Source organism: Nansenia antarctica, assembly GCF_963989245.1.
Source record: "Nansenia antarctica genome assembly, chromosome: 1".
NCBI classification, from domain to species: Eukaryota; Metazoa; Chordata; class Actinopteri; order Argentiniformes; family Microstomatidae; genus Nansenia; species Nansenia antarctica.
Genome location: NC_137674.1, coordinates 1,993,972 through 2,018,563, shown reverse-complemented (window position 1 = coordinate 2,018,563; position 24,592 = coordinate 1,993,972). Strand labels below are relative to the sequence as shown.

Here is a 24,592-nt window from a genome sequence, read left to right as displayed (position 1 = left end):
TAAAAAAGCGTCTGCTGAATGTCAGAAATGTAAATATAAATCTCAGATCAAATCTGAATTGGGTATCAGAGTATTCTAATGGGCATCAGGGGCCTCATTTATAAAGCTTGCAAAAAAACTACTTTGTAAAAACAAAACGTGTGATGCATGATAAATCTACAACCCAAATCTGATGTTTTACATGAGGACCAAGCATCATGTCCTGAGCATCATGTCCTCTCAGTATTTATTCTATCTATCTCTGATGGCTAAAATGTTTTTTTTCCAAATCCAAAAGTGCTATTATCAAGAGGATGTACTGTTGAAGGAGACCTGGGAGGAAGGTAGGAGATGGCTGATCATGCAGACAGTCGGCAGCTGAGGGCAGTGGTCATGTTCAGCCACATACGCAGAGAGTGACCGTTTCTGCGCGATGAGGCTTTCAATCATGTAGTGGTGTGTGTTGAAATGGCCTACCATTTTTCTCCCGTTGGCCAGTGCATCACTCACGCTGCGCACACACAACAGTCCCTCATGCACGATAAGCTGCATAGTGTGCGCAAAGCATCCCAGACTCGCCACTCCAAGTTGATCCATGCCCTTCTTCATATTTTTTGCATTGTCTCTTAAAACTACATGGACTGCTTTTGTTCATCTTCCATTTGAGCAGCATCTCCTCCATGGCTGCCTTAATGGAATCCCCAGTGTGTGAGCCACGGAACTCACGGGCATGCAGCACCGCTTTCTTCAAAGTAAAACCTGAGTCTATCCAGTGTGCTGTGAGACTCAACAACGACATTGGACACACGCCTGAGCTCCAGATGTCTGTTGTGAAGCTAATAGCGCCGACATTCTCCAAGAGTTTGGCGAGGAACTCACACACTTCGTTGTGCATTTGAGGGATGGCTTTTTCGGTTATATGATGGCGACTGGGCAAAGTATAGCGCGGGTTGCTCAATTAAGCTCCGAAACCCCAAATTCTCTACCACCGAAAGTGGTTGGTCGTCGAGCACAATCAACTGAACTAATTTCTCCGTTATCGCTTTCACAATTTTGCTGTCTGGGGGGAGTTTCTCTTGCCTCTGTATTGATTGTAGCAATGTCTGCTGTTGCAGGGGCTTTTTCTTTGCAGCAGACGCTTGCAGGTATGCCTGGTGCTGTTCCACGTGGCGTTTTTTTTAAATGTTTAATTAAATTAGTGGTGTTACACCGACTAACATCGCTGCTACCCCTCGAAACTGTTAATTTGCAAAGACTGAAGTATTCCCACACCGCTGACATGACTCACACACAGGTAGCTACTAGCCAACTCTCATGCACGTGACCACTGGCTACTACTGTTGTCATCACGTGAGTGACACACCAGATCGAGAGCGCAGATCGTGCGATCCGCGATCCAGCGATCCGCGATCCAGCATTCAAGTCCAATATAGCAGCGATATCAGTATCGGATCGGGACATCACAAACACAAAAAATGCAGATCGAGAGTGCACGCTGGCATTGCTTCTTGGCCGTTTCTCCACCTGAAATCTATGTGTATTGCAGTATACAGAGTAGATTGTCCTACAAAGACACTTAGATTTAGTAATCTAAAAATTAATTAGACCCCTATACTTTCTTTTATTTATTTGTTGTTTCTTTTTATTTTACTACTCGATATTTTCAGTTTGTAAAGCGTCTTTGAGTGTGACCTTTTTAGAGGATGTGAATATAAACATGTACATAGTCAAAAATGTATGAGAGTTTGAGTACACACTTACCAACCGTTGCATTTCTTGCTGCACTTTGTTAGGTCTCCTAACAGGCTGGCCAACCCCAAGGGAACCACTTGCCCCAGCTAGTGTGCCCACGGGCTGGCGCACTGTGGGGGAACTACTGCTGCTAGGTTGTGGGCAGCTTTGTCTAAGGCAGCTGAGAAGATTTCTAACAGCATTTTCTACTTCAGAATTCTCTCCATGGAAGAAATTAAATGTAGCCTCTCGCATTATAGATGGCAAGTTTTCTGAAATTGACATATCATTAGCTAACATAAGCATAAAAGTAAAATAGGTAAAATAAGTTTAAAAAAAGCTTGTAGGGTTAAACAACAGTAGCTCTACGCTAGCTAAGTTAGCGCAATCACAATCGACCCATGTTAGATAGCTAGCTTACGGCCAAGCTCCACCATGGCCATCAAGCTCAAATGTCAAATGTGCGTTACGTCCGGAATTGGGATCAAATGCATTGTAATCAATGAAAGGTGCTCCACTTGCTGCGTTGTGTCAGCGCTGCGTTGCATCAGTGTTGCGTTGCGTCCGATGGCTGCGTCAAAAGTAAAAATTCTGCGAAGTTAGATTTTTGACGGCGGACGCATAATGAGATAAATTGTATATTTACAATTGTAGTTGTTGGTTATAATTGTATAGCCTATTGTTTGTTTTCTGGTGTTGTTTTATTGTTTTGCTCTGTTTGTAGTCTACTTGATATTATTATATTATTTTGGTATTTTTTTATCAGCTGTTAAATCACCACAGCGGTTAATAGAGATAATACCAGATTGAACATTCTTGTAGCCAACTACTACTACTAATTGCTATTCACGCGAGTCAGCTGTCAATCACCACAGGTGCTTGAAAGCTTGTTGCAGGAATGGACGACAAACGGCTGATCCTTGAGGTCGAAAAATATAATTTTTTATATGCGACAAATGATCGATTGTACCATGATGCCCAGGTGAAGGACCGAGCATGGGGTGAGATCAGGTCCACACTTGGATTATCAGGTAAGATATAATGCTACACATCACAATGCTAACGCCAGCTAGCTACGTATGATTTTCAATGTTGGATGAGCAGCTAATGTTAGCTAGATAGTTAGCTAGCTAGCCTATGAGCTTATGATATAAGTGCATAACAACTGTAAAGCCGGTAGTTTAGTTTTTAAGTTAGCCAACTGCTTGTGGGCTCTATGAATAAGATAAGATAAACTAGATAGACTGGAATAAATACAGATACTTAAAAGTAGAGATCACACTGCTATGAACGTTTATTTTGTATGTATTTACAATAAACACTAACCAGCCATATGAACACTATTCATGCTATATCATATTCATATTATGAAGAGGGGAGTCCAGACAGCAATAATTTCAGACCAGTGGTGCTAAATGCTAAATGGATGCATTTGCTTGGAGGAAAAAGGAGAATTATCTAGGTAGGCTATATGGAAAATGACATATTTTTTTTCCCTAAAGGAAATTATTCATACATGTTGCGAGGATTATTATTATTCATTATTATTGTAGCACTACACCTGTTTCATACTGTTAACTGTTAGGCTGGCTGGCACTGGACCCAAGGAGGTGACTCTGAGACAGCGTATGCAAGGAGCCCGTGGGCGCGTTTATTCAAAAACTGGGGAGGGGAATGTGCGAAGTGTGTGGTGCGTTTAGTGGGATGGTTGTGGGGTGTGTATCTAAACTATGTGTGCGGAATGCAGGCTATGTGTCTCTAACGTGGGTGCGGGTGTGGTGTATTTCTTATTGGTTATGAATCAAAGAACAGTTATTGAGTTTAAGACGATTTAATCAGAGTTACAAACAGATTTATACATACATGTGTTGATCCTGTGGCCTGGGCTGAAAAAGAGGCCGAACTCCAGCTAGCCTGCCCGTTTTGTTCAAGAGGGGAGGGGCCAGAATGTATGTGTGTTTGCCCAACCCCCAGAGGTCTCTGTTGGTCATCTGGTTGCCATAGAACCCTCATTGTTAGAGGGCATCATGTCCTTGCATGCCCTGGTATGTGTGTGTGTTTAAAATATACTACATATTCATACATAGATCATACATACTACAGAAATATACGACACATCCCCCCTCGGACCACCCAGAGGGTGTTCCGAAACTAAACGACCACAAAACAAAAACAAAAACACAAAACCCCACATACTGCAGCTAAGAAACCAAAGGAAAATTTTTTTTTTTTTAAATAAACAACAACAAACAGAAAAACCACACCAACACACAACACAAGAAGCACAATAACACAGATCAACCCAGGACCAGTATTAGGACCCAAAGATATCATAAACAAAAAATAGAAAACAACCAATAATAAAAAGAATCTTGAAAATAACAATCACAATTAAACTAAACACAGTTCATCATGCACAAATCAATACAGAAACTTCCAACGACCGATGTTTTCTTTGTCCTTGAAGCGTCAGGGTCAGAGGTTGCTATCACATGAACCCAGTTGGAGAACAGCCTTTACCGCTGTCTCAGATTGATAACACTTTCATAGTCAGGAGCTTCCATTTTCGTTGCGCTAGGAACAGAACCTCTTTCCTATCTTTGCATAACCACCACATCACTTCTCAACTGACATCAATCACACAAATACACAAACAATACACAAATAATGACATTCAGTTATCATAACACATAATTCCCCAACAGTAAGCACAGGACAAAGGGAATGCATTAATGCATAGATCTTCACCTCAGATGAGGACTAGTCTTCTGAAAAGTTCATTAACGTGGACTGAGTGACTGATTTTCCAAAAACAGTCAATGAGGCCCTGTCTCCTAAGAAAGTCAAAAATCATGTCTGCTATAATAGGTGCTCCTATCTTAGCAAAATAAGTTTCCCATGCCCCTAAGACCGTTTCCAGCCATGCTATCATCTGCTGTCCATTCCCGTCGTTCCCTTTGATCTGCTGCTTCACTACCCTATTCATAGTCTTTAATCTTTTCCTAACTGGTCGTCGTCCGTCAGTGTCATTGAGGTTCAGGCAGCCGCCTGGTCCCCTCCCACGCTGATCAAGGTCTGGGGAGTCGCCCTCAGCATCATCTGAAGCATGATGCAGGCACTCGCCAGCATCCCCAGTAGCACAGGTGTCCAAGCTTTGGACACTCCCAGGCTGGACCTCCAGACTGTCAACACTCTCTGCTTCGTTGGTTTCTGGTTTATTGGCATCTGGACAGCTTTCCACTGTCCCCTCGGCTTCAGGCATTGCCGGTAATATCACTGGCTGTAACGCTGGCATTGCCACTGGCTCAGGCAACACCACAGCATCTCGTCGTAGCTCCTCCTTCTCAGGTTCTCTGGGGACCTCGGCACCTGTTGGCACAACATCCTGCCTACTCTGTACATCCACCCCCCTGTCCACCACCCGTGGCCCTATTGGGGTAGGGATATGCCCAGACACCACTGGTGTACCCACTCTGATGTTGTTTCTCCAACAGACCCCACATTGACCTAAAGCATGGTCAATCTGTTCCATCAAATATGGACTCCAAAACCCATATTCCTTGGTGATCTTGCGTCTTACCTCCCCCCTAGCCACGTGTGCTAATCCATGAGCTTCCCGTATTAACATGCCTATTAAATCTGAGGGTGCTACAACCAACCCCTCATGATTCCTCCATAGACCTGTGTCATCCTGACTTGCCCCCCTTGCTAGCCAAACGTTCTTGTCTAACGTAGTTACTCTACTCTGTAACATCAATAAATCCTCAAGTGTGACCATGCCCTGTAATTGCTTTTCATGTGTGACCAGAAGACCTTTACCTGCCTTGTCTGCTCCTGTAATGGCTTTGGCTGCATCCTCTGCAGCCCTGTTACCTTGTGTGACATGTGATGAGTCAGACCTGTGTGTGGCACACTTCACTATGGCTAATTCCTTTGGCTTCATCATGGCTTGTAACAGCTTCATGATCTGTGCGTGATGCTGTATAGGCGTACCATCAGTTCTCTTAAAACCCCGCCCCCTCCATACAGCTCCATTAAAATGACAAACATTATGTGCATAGGCAGAGTCGGTGTACACTGTCACTCTCCGTCCGGTTCCCAAGTTGCATGCTTCTGTGAGGGCAATCAACTCAGCCAACTGAGCTGAGCATGGCTGAGGAACTGCCTCAGCCTGTTCTACAATAAACTTTGAATTCTGTGCTTTAACTAAGGAATACCCAGCGCACAAAGTTTCTCCTACCCCGTAACAAGACCCATCAACCCAATATTCTATATCAGCTCCCTTTAAAGGCAAAGCTTGTAGGTCTGTTCTATGCTTAATCGCTCTGGCTGTCGATGGAATCTGAACACCGGATGGCACCGTCACCTGACAGCCGTCAGGTGTGCATTTTACTGTACAGTTCAATTGGCATAGAGCATCTCTCCCTAGCAGCCCTGTTGGCGTGTGTTCTGACACAAGTGTTGACAGAGTTGCTCTCTGTCCCTTGTACTCTAAGTCTACAAGCTCAGTTGTAGGAATCAGCTGTTTAATTCCCTCAAATCCGATTGTCTTCACATATTCTCTAGACATAGGGAGGTGCGTGGCGCCTTCAGGCTTCTGTGTCACCACCAGCTGGCACCTCCCACTCGGATCTTCCGGGCACCCCTATAGGCCAGCTGCTGGGCCTCCGTAAGGGTTCATCACTCCTGGAGCAGGTGTAGCAGGAGGCCAATATCCTCCTCCTTGGCTCCCCCCTGCGCCCCCCTGGGGCCTGTTGTAGCAGGTACAGGCTAGATGTCCATTCTGGTCGCATTGGTAACACGGTTCTAGCATCTTCTTCCCTGCTGCTGTCCATCCCCCTGGTGGTGGTCCTTGGCCAGGCTGTGTGTACATCTGGTATGGAACCGCTTGCACCCCTGGTGGTCCTTGTGGGTATGGATACCCCCCTTGTGGCCCCTGTGGGTAGGACTGGTAAGTAGCAGGATACCCCCCTTGTGGCCCCTGTGAGTAGGACTGGTAAGTAGCAGTCTGCACTCCAGGTGGCTGTTGCTGTGGGGCTAAAGCCTGCACTCCCTCTATGTTCCTCTCGCTTTCAGTCAATTGCACATGAGTCAATATTCTGAGTGATTCTTCGTCTCGTGCCTTCTGTATCTGAATATTCTTTCGATATAACTCAACTTGATGAGCTACGTGGTCTATATAAACAGCTTTGTTCATGTGTCGTAGCCCCACCACTTCTGCTAGCTTATCCTTAACTGGGGTAGGAAGCCCTTCTTGTATTTTTTCCCTGATTATGGATTTTTCTAAGGGGTTATCTTCAGCGTCCTTCCCTGTCACACTTCTCCATTGAGAGTGCACACGGGCAACAAAACCCCGGGGATTCTCATCTCCCCCCAGTGGCTTCACAATGATATCGTCTGGGTGAATGTGAGTAGGGTAGATCTCCCTGATTGCTTTCCACAGTTTGCCTCTGTTTGCTGCGAAGAGCTCTGGATCATAAACTGATGTATTGATATATCTATGAAGTCCTGCCTTCATCAATATTTCCTGCATTGTATCCAATCCTGCAATAAAAGCTAAGAGTCTTTTCAGGTCTCCCATTGCGGCCTGCGTTCCTGTCAGTCTCACGTCCATCTCAGTAGTCCACGGGTATCCGCCGTCTTGAAGAACGGGGAGCTTCTCTATCACTTCAGACAGATCTGTATGATGCCACGGATGATATTCCATCTTGTTACCCCGAATCAGCACTGGACAGTTCTTTAATGTATTTGATGACATTCGGTGACAATCTTCCTCTCTTTCCGCTTTCTCCCGGCGTCTTCTCCCACCTTTCCTTTCGGCTGTGGCTATCATCTTCCTGACCTGCGCGTTGTAGCCTCCATCTGCACTGTCGTCATCTCTTGAGTCTTCACTGCCATCTTTGCTGTCATCTTCCTCGTCACTCCTGTCGTCCCCTTTTCCCCTTGGCTCCTTCTTCTTCTTCTTCTTCTTCTTCTGGGAATGGTCCTCCAGTGCCTTAGCATATGGAGGGGGACTGGAGACAGGACACATGTCTGGGGATGGAATGTTCAATTTCTGTTCCAGTGTTCTGGCCAATTCTTTTTTCTTTTCCGGTTCCATCTGAGCTATTTTCTGTCCCTCTACCTTAAATAGATCTAAAATAGCTAACTCTAACTTGCGTTTCTCTGATCTAATCTTTCCTCTTTGATGTGCTTTGTGCCCATTGATAAGTATTTCCAATGTTGCAATTATTTGTAAATTAAGGCTGCCCTCTTTCGGCCACGGCTGTTCAATGTATGCCCAACGGCTATTCCATTTCGTAGACATTTTGCTAATTTCCCTAACAAGAGGATTCATTTTTTCCACTACAGCCATAGGGGATAACGTAGCCAACATTCCACGATGTTCACTAATATCTTTTAACAGCTTCGTTGAATTTGACCCCATTCTACTTGCTCAATATGCTGACAATATTCTATATTAGATAAGGTGTACGCTTCTTACAACCCACCTTATTTTGCCTTATTTGCTAAACAAATGCTAGTCCAATATAACTGTATTAACCATCCCCACAAAACCCTGCAACTCAGAATAACAGATTTGCCTCTTGTGTATGTCAGTGCAGTATTAACTTAAATCTAATATCTGTGTAATTACTTTATACTTAAATGTGTTTCCTAATTGTTTATGAATATGTGTCACTTAATTACTCATTCAATACTAATTACAGTTCTGGTCAACACAATTATTAAATCACAAAGGCTGGTCAACACCTAAGTATTCACCGATTTACAAAAACCCTTTTACTGCTTAATTATCAATACAAACTATTCTGCTATTCCTAATCAAAAACTGTGAAAAAGAACTTAACTTGAAATAAAAAGATGTGAAACACGAATATTAATTACAACCTGTAAAGAAATCGACTTGTCATTTGGAAGGAATAAAATGATTAATTATTAATTACAATCTGTAAAGAAATCGACTTGTTATTTGAAAGGAATGCATAATTAATTAGACTTAGTCATTGACACTTCATTGATGTAAACCTGTGAAAGAAAACGTTATCCTTAGACTATTATAAACCAATTGATCAAAGTTTTGTGAAAACAGAAAATGAAATGATCTGAATAATTAATTCAATCAATTTGTAATTAATTAAATTAATTGAAGTAATGTAATATATTACAATCATTTATAACCATCTATTTATTAATGTATCGGACTGTTTCATCGACCTCAGCTGTATCTCCCTGAGGATTAGTGTTTTAAAATGTCTTGTCGTATTTTGTCCAGCAGGCGGCGCCAAGCAACCGACTTGCGTATCGATTGCGCATGCGCCAGCTCCTCCGTGTAAAATGGAGTAGGGGAAGGAGGGGCTAGTCTTTGTCCTTCTCCTCTGAGGGGAAACCCGCTGCTGTGAAAAGATTAGTCTCACAACATATATTTTGCTTTCCACAATACTGTTATTTTCCACGACACAACAATTTCACGATTATCTTTCAATCCAGTTAAACTATTATTTATCTCATTCAAATATTCTACAATGCATTCACGTTTTCCTCATAGAGATGGCCTCTGTGTGTGTCCTTCCTCAAGGACAAAGACAATGGCGTCTAAGAATGGATTCTCTGACACAGTTCTGAAGAATCGATTTCTTAGTCTATAACAATAATGCTCTTTTCAATGCAATTTAACTATTAGTTACCGAACTAAATCTTACACGGTCCCTTCACAGAGATATCTAGGCCTGTGTGTGTCCGCGCGTGTCTGCGCGCGTGCCCGAGCGTGCGTGTTATCGCTCCGTTTACAACAATGGACAATGGCGTCCTTTCACACACACAGAGTCTCATATGTTTTTCACTGCTACAATACAAAATAGACTACACAGTCCATTTACACAACACAATTCTACACACACACTCACGATATTCCGTAATACCGTCCAAACAATATCTATTAGTTACACAACTAATATCTTAACACAATATTACACAAAAAAAACGAATTACCAAATTCGGCCCTTATCACCAACCCAGGCTTAAAGACTATGAAAGATGTGTTTCCTTTTCCAACAAGTTACTTTACTTTAAACCTTAAAGTTGAAGGTTGTTTTAGTCTCAAAGAAAATGCTTGAAAACACAGCTGTTGTACACGCGCCCCTAGCAGTTTAAACAGAAAATAGCGCTATTTTCGTTCTTACCGTCTTCAGAGCTGTGGCTTCAGCTTAAGTTTTCAAACGTATTCCTCTTTATAGACTCCCGGTTTTAGGCTCGCCATTAAATGTGGTGTATTTCTTATTGGTTATGAATCAAAGAACAGTTATTGAGTTTAAGACGATTTAATCAGAGTTACAAACAGATTTATACATACATGTGTTGATCCTGTGGCCTGGGCTGAAAAAGAGGCCGAACTCCAGCTAGCCTGCCCGTTTTGTTCAAGAGGGGAGGGGCCAGAATGTATGTGTGTTTGCCCAACCCCCAGAGGTCTCTGTTGGTCATCTGGTTGCCATAGAACCCTCATTGTTAGAGGGCATCATGTCCTTGCATGCCCTGGTATGTGTGTGTGTTTAAAATATACTACATATTCATACATAGATCATACATACTACAGAAATATACGACACGGGGAATGGTGTAGGCAGCCCTCCCTGCTCGATTGGCCCCAACAGGTCGTAGTCGCAGAGCCTGCTCTAGCCTTTGCCCACAATCGTCAGGCTCTAGCTGCAGGGCCCTGGCTTCCTGAGGGGTTAGTAGCGTTCTGGTCACTTAACCAGACAATGGGCCCTATTATGCACTTCTTAACTTGCCGTCTTAAGTCTTAATTAAGACGCACCGCCAGGTTAAGACCTACCGCCACCCTTATTATGCGCTTCATACGCGCTACTGCTATTATGCCGGTGTCGATAGGCGCCCACACATAAGACGTAATACTCCCGTGCATATATTACTCATTGTGGGAGTGTTCATATGTTAATGAAGTGCGTTAGGCGCCCCTGCTATTATGCGATCTGACTTTGCTCCTAGCGCTAAGAAGTGGTTTGAAAAGTTCTTAAGTTTAGACTTCATGCACGTTTTGAAACACGAGCGCGCCTCCGCGGTTTGCGCATGCATGTGGGCACACGGCAAGACGTCAATTACGGTCACAGTATAAATGCTTTATTTCAGAAGGGAGAGGCAGAGAAGCGCGGTGACCTCCTTCTTAGGACTTCCATAATAGCATAGCGCTAATGACTCAACGCAGCCGGTTCTTAAAGGGAATGGCACCTGGCACGCTGATTGGGTTGATTGAGAAGACGCCCAAAACACACCCATGACTAATTTCTTTGCTTAGCGCCGGGTTTTAGGCGCCCACTACCGCACGCATAATAGCAAAGTGGCCTTGACCACGCCTCCACGTCTTAAGTTTAGATCTACCGCCTCGTCTTATTGCTTAAGACTTATGAAGTGCATAATAGGGCCCAATGTCTCCCACAGCGACATTTCTTTCGGCAGTATGCCACTTGCTCCTGACAACAAGGTTGGGACCAGCGAGTTGACTCCAGGATCTCCAGACGCGATTCCAAAGGCTTGGTGAAGTTTTTATTGGTGTAAATCTCCTCCAAACTGAATTCCTTCTTCTTCAGCCTGATTGCCTTAGGCAGACCCATCGGTGTGAGGTTGTAGAGTGGTTTGGGTAACGCTTTGCGAATTCTAATGGATGACACTTTCCCTCGTTCCTCATGCTTGCTGCTGTACAGCTTGATTTCAGAATCTGACAATGCTTTTTCTCGTGCCTGAGTTCACAAACTCTCTTTAGTGCGTTACCCTTACTTAGCCATCTAATGTCATTATGTACAAGTAAATCACTGCTCGGCTGACATATCTGACAAAAGTTTGCGAAACAAACGGTGCTGTAGACTCGAGGTGGCTCTGATGAAATTGATCATCGACATTATATTGTCCATGGTGCCTTTTAACTCACCACTTAGCTTGGCGCAGAGAACGGCCTGGTGTATCAGGCAGTGCAGTGGTTTCATCTGTGGCGTGAGGGCAGCAAGACGAGCGGCGAGTCCCTGCGCGCGCCCAGTCATGGAAGGGGCTCCATCTGTGGCTAGCAACTTTGTCACGGCTAAGCTTCCTGGCTAAAGCCGTGTCTTTTAGAACACAGGGATAGGTTCTAACACACATTTTTATTGATAGCACTCCACAAGATTTACTTTGTAGCTTCGAATTTTATTTCATTTTATCTATTCCTCCAATACAAAGCGTCTTCTGTAAAGCACAATGCTATCAAACTTTCCATACAGTGTGTGTGTGTTGAGCCATCAGTCACTGAGGTAGAGCAGCGAGGTTACCGTGGCGATGAGGGCGACTGCAGCTGCCATGGCGACACCAGCGTAGTACTGGACGTTAGTCTGGTGTTTCAACCCCTCAATGGGCGGAGCCTCTGTGGCGGTGGGAGGAGCCTCTGTGGAAGTGGGCGGAGCCTCCGTAGAGGTGGGAGGAGCCGGTAAATTCCATGGAATATACTGGGAAGGCTCATATGTGTGAAAGGTTGTCCCTGGGTCGTGGGGGCGGGGCTCGGGGGAGAGGAGGAGGGACTCTGGGATGTGCAGGTCCAGCATTTCTCTGAGCCGCTCGCTCACGTCAGCCAGGCTCTCATCAGGGAACATGTAGTCACACACAAACAGGGGGGCGAACTCACACTGGGGGAGGCGGTGCAGGGGGGCGAACACACGCTGGGGGAGGAGGTGCTGGCCACACACACGCCCTCTGTCGTCTGTCTCGTTCATTAGCAGGTCTTCTAGAAGCATCTCGACCCTAGCCTATATATGCCGTTTAATGTCTATTTCTCATCCGATACGATTAGATGCGAGCTATATCATAAATATAATAATATAGGCTTTCATGATTCGAATGCGCGCTATGCCATATGTCCAGCGCTGAACGCGCGCCACACTGGGAACCAGGGCTGGACTGGCCATCTGGCATACCGGGCATTTGCCCGGTGGGCCGCGGTAGTTTTGGGCCGAGCCGACCGGCAAAATTAAATTTAAAAAAAAAAAAACGTTTTTTTTTTTTTACCAGCCGGCCCGGCCGAAAGCTACCATCGAACGGCCCATAAATCGAAAGCTACCATTGAACGGCCCATAAATCAGGGACAGCGGCCCATTGGCTGATTTTCGATACAGACACTGGGCTGGCCCAATCAACAGAGAGAAGGGGGTCAGGGGTCACGCACGCACGCAGCACCAGACCTCCGTCTCAGTTTCGCGGTAGTTTTGGGCCGAGCCGGCCGGCAAAATAAATTTAGTTAGCCTGGATAGTTACTAGATAGATACTAAGAGAGATGGAGCGCAAAAGCACACTAAAACGGAAGGGAGGCTGGGAAAAACTTAGGGAGAAAAACAAAAAGAAACTCGAGGCAGATGCTGCCAAATGTGTAAACATTAGGGACATGTTTGCTGCACCCTCAAGTTTACCACAGCAGCAACAGCAACAGGTTGAAGAGGAGGCTGGCAGGGAGGAGCGGGAGCAGGGTACAGATACAGAGGATAGAGAGGATACAGAAGAAGCGGGGCCAAGTCAGCCTGTAACCGTTGACCCGGTAAGGAAAATATAGGTAGCTGTGTAGGGGTGTAACGGATCGCCCCCCACGGTTCGGCACGCATGTGTACCGCGGATCAATTGCAAAATGTAACCAAGTAATAATATTACTTAATATTAGTTAATATCCCTTTTAAATCACAATGTAGAGTTGCCATGAAAAGATAGACGCGACAGTTGCGTGCTTTGTTTTACTCTAAAGCGCAATGATAGGTTGATAATGAAAAAAAAAATCTAGAACAACAAGGCTGCGTTCGTAAATTCGCTCTGGAATCTGATCACTGAGTACACTGGTCTACTTGCACTGGTACCATTGCTTACTGTATGTAGTCGTCTTTGTAGTGGTTTGGGGGAATACTACAGTTTGTCATATGACTGTACAGCACAGTATATAAGACGAGTATATAAGGCAAGTATTTTTGTGCTGGTGGGTGTGGTCCGACCGATTGGGGTGGGCCTGTCTGGGCCAAAAATGCCAGGGCCTAATTTTTGTCCCAGTCCAGCCCTGCTTGCGATCCATATAGAGCACCCGCCGCAGTATTTCAATCAGTAAAAACAGCGAAGTCGCTGCCAGACCTGCAGTTCGGTGATGTTTACATACATCTGGTGGAGAATCCTTCCCCTCACACTGCCGCCAGGATGAAAGCGTACAAAAGTACAGACACTTATCAGTTTTTTCCATCAGGATGGGTCAATAATGCTAATGTTAGCTAGCTAGCTAAAGGACCTACACAACCAACTCCAAGCTGGTAGCGTCCACAAAAACAAACCATGTCAGAACGATTATGCAAAGATAACGACTAAAAATAGAATAACTAGGCTAGTCAAAGTCAAAGTCAGCTTTATTGTCAATCCAATATATGTACAGACATGGATTATATGTACAGTCAATCCAATGTACAGACACAATATTAAAAAATAACTATCTATACAAAAAATACCAGATAAAAGATTTGAAATGTGCGGTACAATGTACAGGGGTGGAATACAATATGAACAATGACAATAGTGCAATAGTGGTAATTGGCTCAGTATAATAGAGTAAAGTGGCTAAAGTACGTAAATAATTAAATAATCAGTTAACTTGAGCTTATCTTTGAAATGTTCAGAGCTGCAGAGACGTGTGTACTTTGATGGCTTGCCCTCCACAGGGACTGAGACACGTCTAATAGCACAAATCCACAATCTTCTCTCTGGGTTTTCTTTTTCTGAGGGAATTCTGTAGAAGCCCAACCCAGGGTCGTCTCCTCGTCGGTTAGTGCACCCGATTGCACAGCAACTATCCAGCATTTTGTCAAACAACTAATTACTTGGTAAAAACCTGATAAAATAGCTGGCAGGCAGCGGAAGAAAGATTTGTTTCGCCAGGTGGGCGTTCCCCTTATGCCGTGACGACACGTGCAAACTAGCACGGTCAAGTGTAATCAGGGTTGCCGCCCAAATGCTTTTCTTCCAGCCCAGTGTTATCAAAAGTAGCCCAATCGGCGGTAACCCGCCCCATCTGGCAATACTGAGTGTAATAGTAGGCCTATATATATAGCACTGTCAAGAAGAGTAGTATAGTATAGCACATATAACACTTAACCCCTGGGGTTGGGTCAGATCGTTTGATGTATCTCTGATTTCCATTATACTGTGTGTCCTGTCAAAGGGCTGTACACCCAGGCCCCATCCTAACATGAACAGAACAAGCCTGTACACCCAGGTCTTATCCTAACATGAACATAACAAGCCTGTACACCCAGGTCTTATCCTAACATGAACAGAACAAGTCTGTACACGCAGGTCTTATCCTAACATGAACAGAACAAGCCTGTACACCCAGGTCTTATCCTAACATGAACAGAACAAGTCTGTACACGCAGGTCTTATCCTAACATGAACAGAACAAGCCTTCTGCTGTCGCCTTCTGACTGATTGTCATTTTAATCCGTTTTTATGTGATCCCGTCTGAAGCTACTTTGACTTCACGTAACAAGTTGACCAGAATGTGAGATCTGAACTCTGTTGTGTTGCAGATGTTTGGCATGAAGAGGGCCAAGAGAGCCAACAAGGCCTCCAAGAGCACTAAGAAGTGCGCCAAGAGCGCTAGGAAGAGCGCCAAGGACCTTAAGAAGAGCTCCAACACTGATGCAGGTGAGAGGGTTTTCTGTTTACTTCTCCCTGTAAAAGTCCCTATGTTGACTATTTGAAGACTTGTTTGATGAGAAGAAAAAAATTATTTCATTCCATTAAACATCCAATCACAGACAATGATAATGACTTGAACATCATTCCAATATCCACATGCTAACATTCATTATGAATGCAAGGACCAACGGCGTCTGATGAATCCCTCGCTGCCTGCGAGTTTGTGGAGGACGTGTTAACATGGTTATGGGAGTACTCCTCCTCCTCCTCCTCATCAGAGAGTTTGTGCGTGTCTCCGAAGGCAGTCGTGAGCGAACTGTCCAAGGAGGACTTTCAGAGTCAAGCCACTGAGAAAGTGAGGGATGTTCTCATGAGATCAGAGAGATGCTCCCTCAGTTCTTCCCACCACTCTGGGTCAACTACCTCCTCCTCTCTGTCACCTGCCAGTGCTGACTCGTCAGCATTAGACCTCGTCGGCATGGTTGTGAACAGTGTGAAGAGCCTGTTTCAGGACGAGGAGTCCTCAGCTGGTCCCAGTGTGTCTAATGGTGTGTCGGAGCTGAGACTGTGGTCTACAGCGCAGACCATCTGCAGAGATCTGAAGAGGAAGCTGAAGGAGTTCTTCACTCGGCGTGAGATGCATGCCTCTGAGCAGAGTGCATCGATGGCTGAGGCTAGAGACAGCATTAGCCAGATCCTGGTCGCCATTCAGGGTGACATGGAGGCACAGTCAGGGGAAATGGAGACCTCAGTGGAGCTACAGCAATGGCACAGTGCTGTAGGATCTCTGCTGGAGAATGTAGAGAGGGTGTGTAGTGAGGGTAGTCTCACATGTCAGCCTCCCACAGAGCTTCCAGCAGAAAGCAGTTTCCCCGTCGTCAGAAGCAGCTCTGACGAGTCTGTGCCGGAGGATTCCGTCGGTGACTCCAAACAGCGGATGGCCGACGTGGTGCAAGTCCTGATGGACCACATGGACCCAATGGTTCTTGAAGAGGTCACCTCTCTCGGAGCTGACCTCACCAGACGGGAGGAGCTGCTGTCCCAGGGGGGGATCCGCACCCTGACCATCGCCCTTGTGGACAGACTCCAGGAGCTGATGTCACTCCACAGCAGTCTGCCAGTGGCCGTTGGGACCAGTGTGTCGGACAGTGTTCTGTACAAACGGCCACCGGCAGAGAAGCGTGCGATGGTGTGCAGTGAGGTGGTCTCCGCCTTTGTGGAGGAGTCGGTGAAGCGTTTGCTTCTTCAACTGATCGTCCCTCCCTCATCATGGAGCATGGAGGTGGAAGCTTCCAACAGCAACGCCCCGACCAGAGACTCCAGCCACAAGAGCCTGCTGTCCACCAGCTCTTCAGAGATCTACAACGACACAGTGGATCTGTTCTCCAGGGCCCTGGTCAACCAGGTCAACCAGGTGATGGCCCTATCAATGGGATCCGACACCTCCACAGCCTCGGTCACACAGCCTCAGAGGGATGCTAGTGGGAAGAAGAAGAAAGGGAAATTCAGAAAATTCCTTTCAATGATGAAGCGCAAGGTCAAGGTAAAACAGAAATATACAGTGAATTTATAAGAGAGCCACATTCCACATAATTTCACATTAAGGAAATGTAATGTAAAGGTAAAGTCTTACCAGTTTATCATAAGACAGCAGACAATCTATGCATTGTTGTTGTAGGAATAATGGGATTTTAAGAGATATGTTCTGTCATTGATTCTTCTTCTGTAACAACTGATATAGTGCAAGAGGACCAACCAGGTTGATGCCCAGCCTCCAGCCCCAGGACTGGAGGACATCAAGGTTGGTCTCCAGCCTCCAGCTCCAGGACAGGAGGATATAAAGGTAGGTGTCCAGCTTCCAGCCCCAGGACAGGAGGGCATCGAGGTTGCCCACGACGATGGACACAACAGAGGTAAGTCAACATGTAGAACACATAGACCAAGGACATACTAACCAAATTAATGAAGTATTCTATTCTGTAGCTATAGGCCTGATGAAGCTCATATGAACTCTCTCTCCTCTCTCTAGCGGCCAGCCCAGTGACAGCTGAGACAACGCCTTGTGAGGAGAGCGGAGCTTCAAAGAAACAGAAGCGTTCCCTCCTCCAGAGGATGCGCACATCTGTGAAGAGCCTTGGGCTGCTGAGCTGCTCTCCAGGCAGACGGTCTCCGTCCAACGAGACCCTGTAACCATCTTCACAACGATGGACCCACAGAGGTAAGTCAACACATAGAACACATAGACCAAGGACATACTAACTAAACTAATAAAGTATTCTATTCTGTAGCTATAGGCCTGGTGAAGCTCATATGAACTCTCTCTCCTGTCTCTAGCGCCCGGCACAGTGGCGGCTGTGACGACTCCTCCAGAGGACGCACACAACTGCAAACAGCCTTGGCCGGAGCTGCTGTCCACCGTGAATAAAACATTATTTGGATCCATTCCTTTTGCTTGTGCATTTTTCACATGTTATGAACTTGTTATGCTGAAGATTGTGTAACTAGATAAGTGGTCTTAAAAATATCATAGCTAGAAGCAACAGCAACAAACCCTAACCCTAACCCTAACTCTAACCCTACAGCAACAAATATAGTAGCTAAGCATGTTTACAGCTATGCCTGAGGCAATATCCCAATAGAAATGTAATCATAACAAGAATCATATACAAGAATCATATACAAGAATCATAACAAGAATCATGTACAAGATATATAATGAATCATTAGAAATATACATGAGCTATAAATGGTAGGCCTACTGAAGAAAGATGGTCATCCATTCTCCCTCCCTCCCTGATACTAAACAACAAAGTCATTACTATTAAAGTGATTATTACTATACATTTATTAACTTTAACTTTATGAAGCAGTTTAATTGGAGTTGTGTTAGCCACATAAAGAAAATACATATCTAGAACTGAATTATGAAGGTTACTATGGGGATTAGGTTAGAGAGAGAGAAGGAATGAGGATTGTGTTACAAGCAATATCCCCCTACCTGGTCCTACCCTTAAATGTCCACTAGATGGCAGGCATGTATCAGCATAAACTTTAATAGATACTATGTCTATGCAAACAGCATGTCATAGGATTTCAATATTGACCAGTGGGATTTTTATAAAGGTGTTTCCATAGGTTTGCCAGAGAGAATACAGGAGGCCATGGTGTCATGGCAGGAAGATCAGCTAAATAAGTGTTTGTTCCTGTTTCGACTTGCCTTCTCTTCAATCACTCCTATTCTAAGATTTCTGTACAGTAAGCCGGTGTTTAATACGAGCAGATATCACAGAGGGGCACTGGCGGACTCAGAGGGGGGGCAGGGGGCGACTGCCCCTCCTGGTGCCCCCACAGTTGAAAAATGTCTCGCTTAAGTGCCCTTTTGAGTGGCAAAAATGCCCTTTTGAGTGGCGAAAATTAGAGGATGTGCCCTATTGGTGCCCCTCCAATGGTCTAAACTTGACCATGTGCCCCCACAGTTGAAAAACATCGCACTAAAGTGCCCTTTTGAGTGGCAAAATTAGAGGATGTGCCCTATTGGCTGCCCTTCCAATGGTCTAAACTTGACCATGTGCACTGATGGGGTCCCATATTGTGCAGTAGGTGCCCTTTTTTTCTTTTCGCCCCTGCCCTTCAAACAGCCTGAGTCTGCCACTGGTGCCCTATCCTTAGTCTTGTCATCACCACCTCCTCTTTTCTATTTCCTCCCCTCTTTCTCTCACTACCCACTCTATTTTGTATTGTATGCAGTTGTCTTCCTCTTGTCTCCTGATCCCACTGCTGCTGCCACTTATTACTAGCTTCCCTCCACACAATACTCTTTCCCTCCGATTCTGATATTTGAATTACAATGTTGATAACCTCCTTGTCGATAACGGTGTCGATAACCTCCTTTTTTAACAGCTTGTTTGGCTAGTTTATCCACTCTCTCATTACCCAGAGGGCCTGCTAGCATAAAGGGCGGTAGATTTTACTTACGCAAACTGGCGTTTGGAAATACTGTAGCCAGTCTTTTCACACCTGCAACCTTTTAGTTGTTCTCAAGTAAAATAGAAGATAAGACAGCAACGTGTCAGTGACGTTTGTGGCTGTTTTTCATGGTGTCCTCCTGTAAATGTATTTACACTTCAAACACCGTACAGCTTTATAATTGCAGGACAGGAGCTCAGCTCATATTTACACATTCAGCCGACTTTTATCCAAAGCAATTTACAATTAGAGATCACAGGGACAGTCTCCCTATAGTCATTTAAGCCTAAGTGCCTTACGCAAGGGCACACTAGGGGTGGTGTTCCCCAGGTGGGATTTGAACTCGTGACCTTCCGATCACCACTCCAACTCACCATCCACTAGCGCCACCGCTACCCTGCATATCTTGGTAATATGATACCTAGGCACATGAGGGCAGAGCGCATGTATACCTGAGCTAAATGGTCTATAAAATATTTACAGGCAGCCAGCAACACACTGCAGATAAGGGGGAGTGACATACACACAGGAACAGGTACGAGCAAGAGGTATGGAGACATCTGTTGAACTCCTCAAATGTCCGATCTGCCAGGACCTCTTCACAGACCCTGTGATGCTCCCGTGCAAGCACAACTTCTGCCTCGCCTGCATACGGGCGGTGTGGAACGCAGACGACGTGTCCAAGGAGGAAGGTCCCTTCTTCTGTCCAGAGTGTCAGATCTTCCTACCTTCTGACCTCACGCTGGAGGTGAACGCCGGCCTCCAGGCCAAGGTACGGAACTTTACCACCGGGAGCTTAGCCGCGCCGAAGGGGCCGGCCGGGACCATGGCACCTCCAGTCAAGGTGGCTTCAAAATCCAACTCTGTGATCACCTGTGACCACTGCATCGAGGCGGGGTCCGTGGCCGTCAGGACCTGTCTCACCTGCGACGCCTCCCTGTGCGAGGCCCATTCCCGGCTACACCAGCAGAGGGCGGCGCTGAGGGAGCACACCGTGGTGGAGGTGACGGAGGACCCCCTCTCTCTGAAGTGCAGTGAGCACCGGGAGGAGCTGAAGCTGTTCTGTACGGAGGAGCGGGTCCCCGTGTGCCCTCTCTGCGTGCTGGTGGGCCTGCACAAGAACCACCGGGCCGTCCAGCTCCAAGAAGCCTGCTCGGACCTCAAGGTGAAAAACACACGGTCGTCATCAGAGAAGATGGCATCACAAGACTTGAGAATTTGTTGCTTGAAAATGCCCTTTAACACTACAGCCGTGTCTATTGTACCTACGATAAGAGCCGCCTCAGGGATCATTTTCCAATGGAAAGCCGCTACTTACACACAAAGACCACTAGTTGGCGCGTCTTGTAAATAAGCCTGCCTCCTACACAGAAAAACTGCTAAATAACTTTATACTAGCTTATCCTGATGTGATTTTGAAAATGTAAGGATACTGGGTGGTAGAACGCACATATCTAGGAAAAGTCATGGTAGGTCTTGAAATGTGATCGAGTGCAAAGATATAAAAAAGAAATGGCGGTTCTAGTGTTAACCGTGATACTTTAGTTTCTCTGTTCCTCTCTGCCTATGAATAAAGTAGGATCTGTCTGTATTGCATGTGTGATTTATTTCTATCTGTAGAAATTGTTGGAGACCAATTTGACCCAGCTGCTGAAAAGGAGGGGCAGAGCAGAAGACACCATTAAGGACTTGGAGTCGCTGTTTACTGAGACTAAGGTAGATAGATACTGTGTAGGGAAACCAGTCTTTTATGTGTTTTCAGAACAAAGCAGTTAATAATATTCAGTTGAAAACCACTCAGTGTGAATATTTAATTCAGCTTGTCTTTAAAAATTCATCATCTCGTCCATTATCACTGTCAGATATTGTAATGGGCAGAGCATACATACAATATCTCTCCTGATCGCACACACACGTAACGTAATGTTGCTGTGACATTCCCACAGCACTCTGCCACAGCCTACAGAGACAGGATCTCGGAGAAATACAGCAAGATACGGGCCGTCGTTGCGGAGGACGAGCGTCTCATGACGAAGGTCCTGGAGACAGAAGAGACATACGTCACAGGGTGGCTACAGACCCAGAGGGAGATCATGGAAGGACACATCAGAGAGATAGATGTCCTCAGAGGCACCAGTCAATGTCTCATGCAAGAAACAAATGACTTGAAATTCCTACAGGTAACATGACAGAGAGTGACACATTTATTTATTTATTTATTTATTTGTTATGTGGCATGTGTGGAACTCTACTGTTGGTTACGCAATGCATACTCTCTGGTTGCACTTCTTTTACAGCAAATCACGGCACAAGGGCTTGGGTGAGTAGTGCTTTAAACCCGTCGATTTGAAATGTCACACCTACCTTTTACATGGCTCTGGGTACTGCTTCTGCTTTCAGGCAGTTTCTGATGGATGGTTATACATACGACTTAGCACTAGAACAGCCGTGCCTATTTTACAGACTAAAAGAGCCGCCTCGGGGGTCAAACGACCACAGTCTTTACAATGGGAAGCTGCTATTTACACACAATGGCCACTAGTTGGCCGTCTTTTAAGTTAGCCTGCCTCCTACAAAGAAAAACAGCAAAATAGCTGTATACTGGCTTATCCTGATGTGATTTTGAAAATGTAAGAGTACGGGTTGGTAGAACGCACATATCTAGGAAAAGTCATGAAAGGAGGGTCCTGAAATGTGATAGAGTGCAAAGATATAATGTTTTTTTTACTCACAATGACAATGACAATGTCAAATGACCCCACCCACGACTGTTCTAGTGTTAACTGTTACTGTGTCCCCATTGCAGCAAGCCCCTGGACATGCCACCCATACAGGCCGTGGACAGAGAGCTCTGTGCCCCTGAGAGGATGAGGTCTGTAGAGAGGCTGGTGGATGACTTATCTCAGGCTCTATCTTGTCACTTTCCACGGATGTGGTCATGTGAGTGCAGAGCTTGGACTTACTATCAAACAGCCTTCACGCACAGCAACAATTAGTTGTCGTTCCCTGTTTTTTGGTCGCATTGTTACATAAATCTGTGCACTATATGAATTTAATCGACCACATTTTACGCGCTTTGTATTGATCGTAGTTGTCTATTACCAGATTTCAGAACACTTACGTTGGATCCTAAAACAGCCCATCCCAAGCTGGAGGTTTCCCAAGACAGGCTCCGGGTCAGCTGGAGCAGGCAGTCAGCTGATGAGGGTGAAGGCTCTGAGCATTTTGACTCCCAGTACAGCGTCCTGACCCAAGAGTCCTTCTCCACCGGCCTGCACTACTGGGAGGTTGGAGTTCTGGAGAAACCCTACTGGCTGATTGGTGCAGCCAATAGATCAATCCCCAATAGTGCTGATCTGACACTGGACCTCACCAACCCCGGTGTGAGCAAGGGATCCTGGTGCATCTACCATGCCGACGGGCAATACCTGGCTTGTCACGACTCCCAGGAGACGCTGCTGTCTGTGGGCGGGAGGAGAGTCAGGAAGCTGGGCATGTTGGCAGATCTCCAGAAGGGGGAGCTGTGTTTCTACAATGCAGACACGTTAACCCTTATCCACAGTTTCTCTTCTGTGCAGAGTGCGGAGCCCCTCTACCCCATGTTTAACCCTTGCATTGACGTGAACGACATGAACAGACAGCCCCTCACCCTGCTATGTCTTAGAAATGCTTCAGATCGACCTGTCAGTGCTAAAGGATCAGCCTGAGAGCTTGTAGAACCCATAGAACCTGACATTAACTACATTATTCAGTCTTTACGATCTACTCGCTGCTGCTCTTAAAATGAGAACTCGAAGTTCATTTAAGACTGTGGGCTGAATATGGCAGTAAATTCATGTGGCAATAAATACAGTTTAAAGTTGGATTGGACTGCTGGAATATTTTGAATATGACCATAGAAACAGTACGCTCTTTATTGGAACCACTGTTAATAAAGGCTTAACATGTACAAAGACTAAATAGTATCAAAACTCTAAACATTTTTAAAATGTCTCCATTCAGAGGCCATACGAATGAATGACATTTCAGGCAAATTCGAGTACAGCTCAAAACTGTATGAAAAAGGATATATACAGTACAGGCCAAAAGTTTGGACACACCTTCTCATTCAATGCGTTTCCTTTATTTTCATGACTATTTACATTGTAGATTCTCACTGAAGGCATCAAAACTATGAATGAACACATGTGGAATGATGTACTTAACAATAAAGTGTGAAATAACTCTAAATATGTCTTATATTTGAGATTCCTCAAAGTAGCCACCCTTTGCTTTTTTGTTGTTAATAAAATATATAATAATAATATTTAATATAATATGTGTTAATAATAATATGTTATTATATATATAATATTATTATTATATATTTTATTAACAACAAAAAAGCAAAGGGTGGCTACTTTGAGGAATCTAAAATATAAGACATATTTAGAGTTATTTCACACTTTTTTGTTAAGTACATCATTCCACATGTGTTCATTCATAGTTTTGATGCCTTCAGTGAGAATCTACAATGTAAATAGTCATGAAAATAATGGAAACACATTGAATGAGAAGGTGTGTCCAAACTTTTGGCCTGTACTGTATATTTATTTATTTTAAGTCAAGTTACACAAGTCTGGGCACTTGATGATGGCACGAGTTGATTTGAAGTGAATAGGTTAAGCATCTTAAGCTGTGCACGAGTGGTATAGCAATTCATAGAATTTCTATTTCATTCGAGTGAAGCTGGTCGTGCATACTAAAATTATTGTATGCAGGAAAGATGTTGACAACTAATTATACTATTTCATTCATCACATTCAAATTAATTATCAAATACATGAGACATGAGTCAAAAGAATAGAGCATACTTGAACATGTTGGATGAGCCTTATTAATAATAATAATAATAATAATCATTAATTATATATTATTATTATTATTAAGAAGAGACCCAGGAAGAGCAGCTTAGGGTTCATATCCACTGACCACCCATGAGATCAAAATGATAACCATGTTTTAAAGCTATACAATTGTTTTTTAATTGCTTTTCAATTAGGAATCTCCCAATCACAAAAAAATTGTTGTGTGTAATCATCACACACGTCATAATTGATGAAAGAGTCTGTACCATGAGCAATACAATCAGTCAAATCAACATTACTGAGAAAATGCTGAAGAAAAAACAATGATTATGATTTTGGCTGAGCATACAGCAAATCTGTCTACAACACCT

At 44.7% G+C, this 24,592-nt stretch overlaps 1 protein-coding gene across 1 annotated transcript; it reads left to right on the top strand.

Annotated features, from left to right (window-relative positions):
• Window positions 1-19,924: 19,924 nt before the first annotated feature.
• Window positions 19,925-23,081, top strand: LOC308173917 (E3 ubiquitin-protein ligase TRIM17; the record flags this gene model as incomplete). Its single annotated transcript, XM_080548970.1, has 5 exons — window positions 19,925-20,539; window positions 20,995-21,090; window positions 21,321-21,442; window positions 22,181-22,314; window positions 22,480-23,081. The coding sequence occupies 5 exons, from the start codon at window positions 19,925-19,927 to the stop codon at window positions 23,079-23,081; spliced, it is 1,569 nt and encodes a 522-aa protein (XP_080405096.1).
• Between the last annotated feature and the right edge of the window lie 1,511 nt (window positions 23,082-24,592).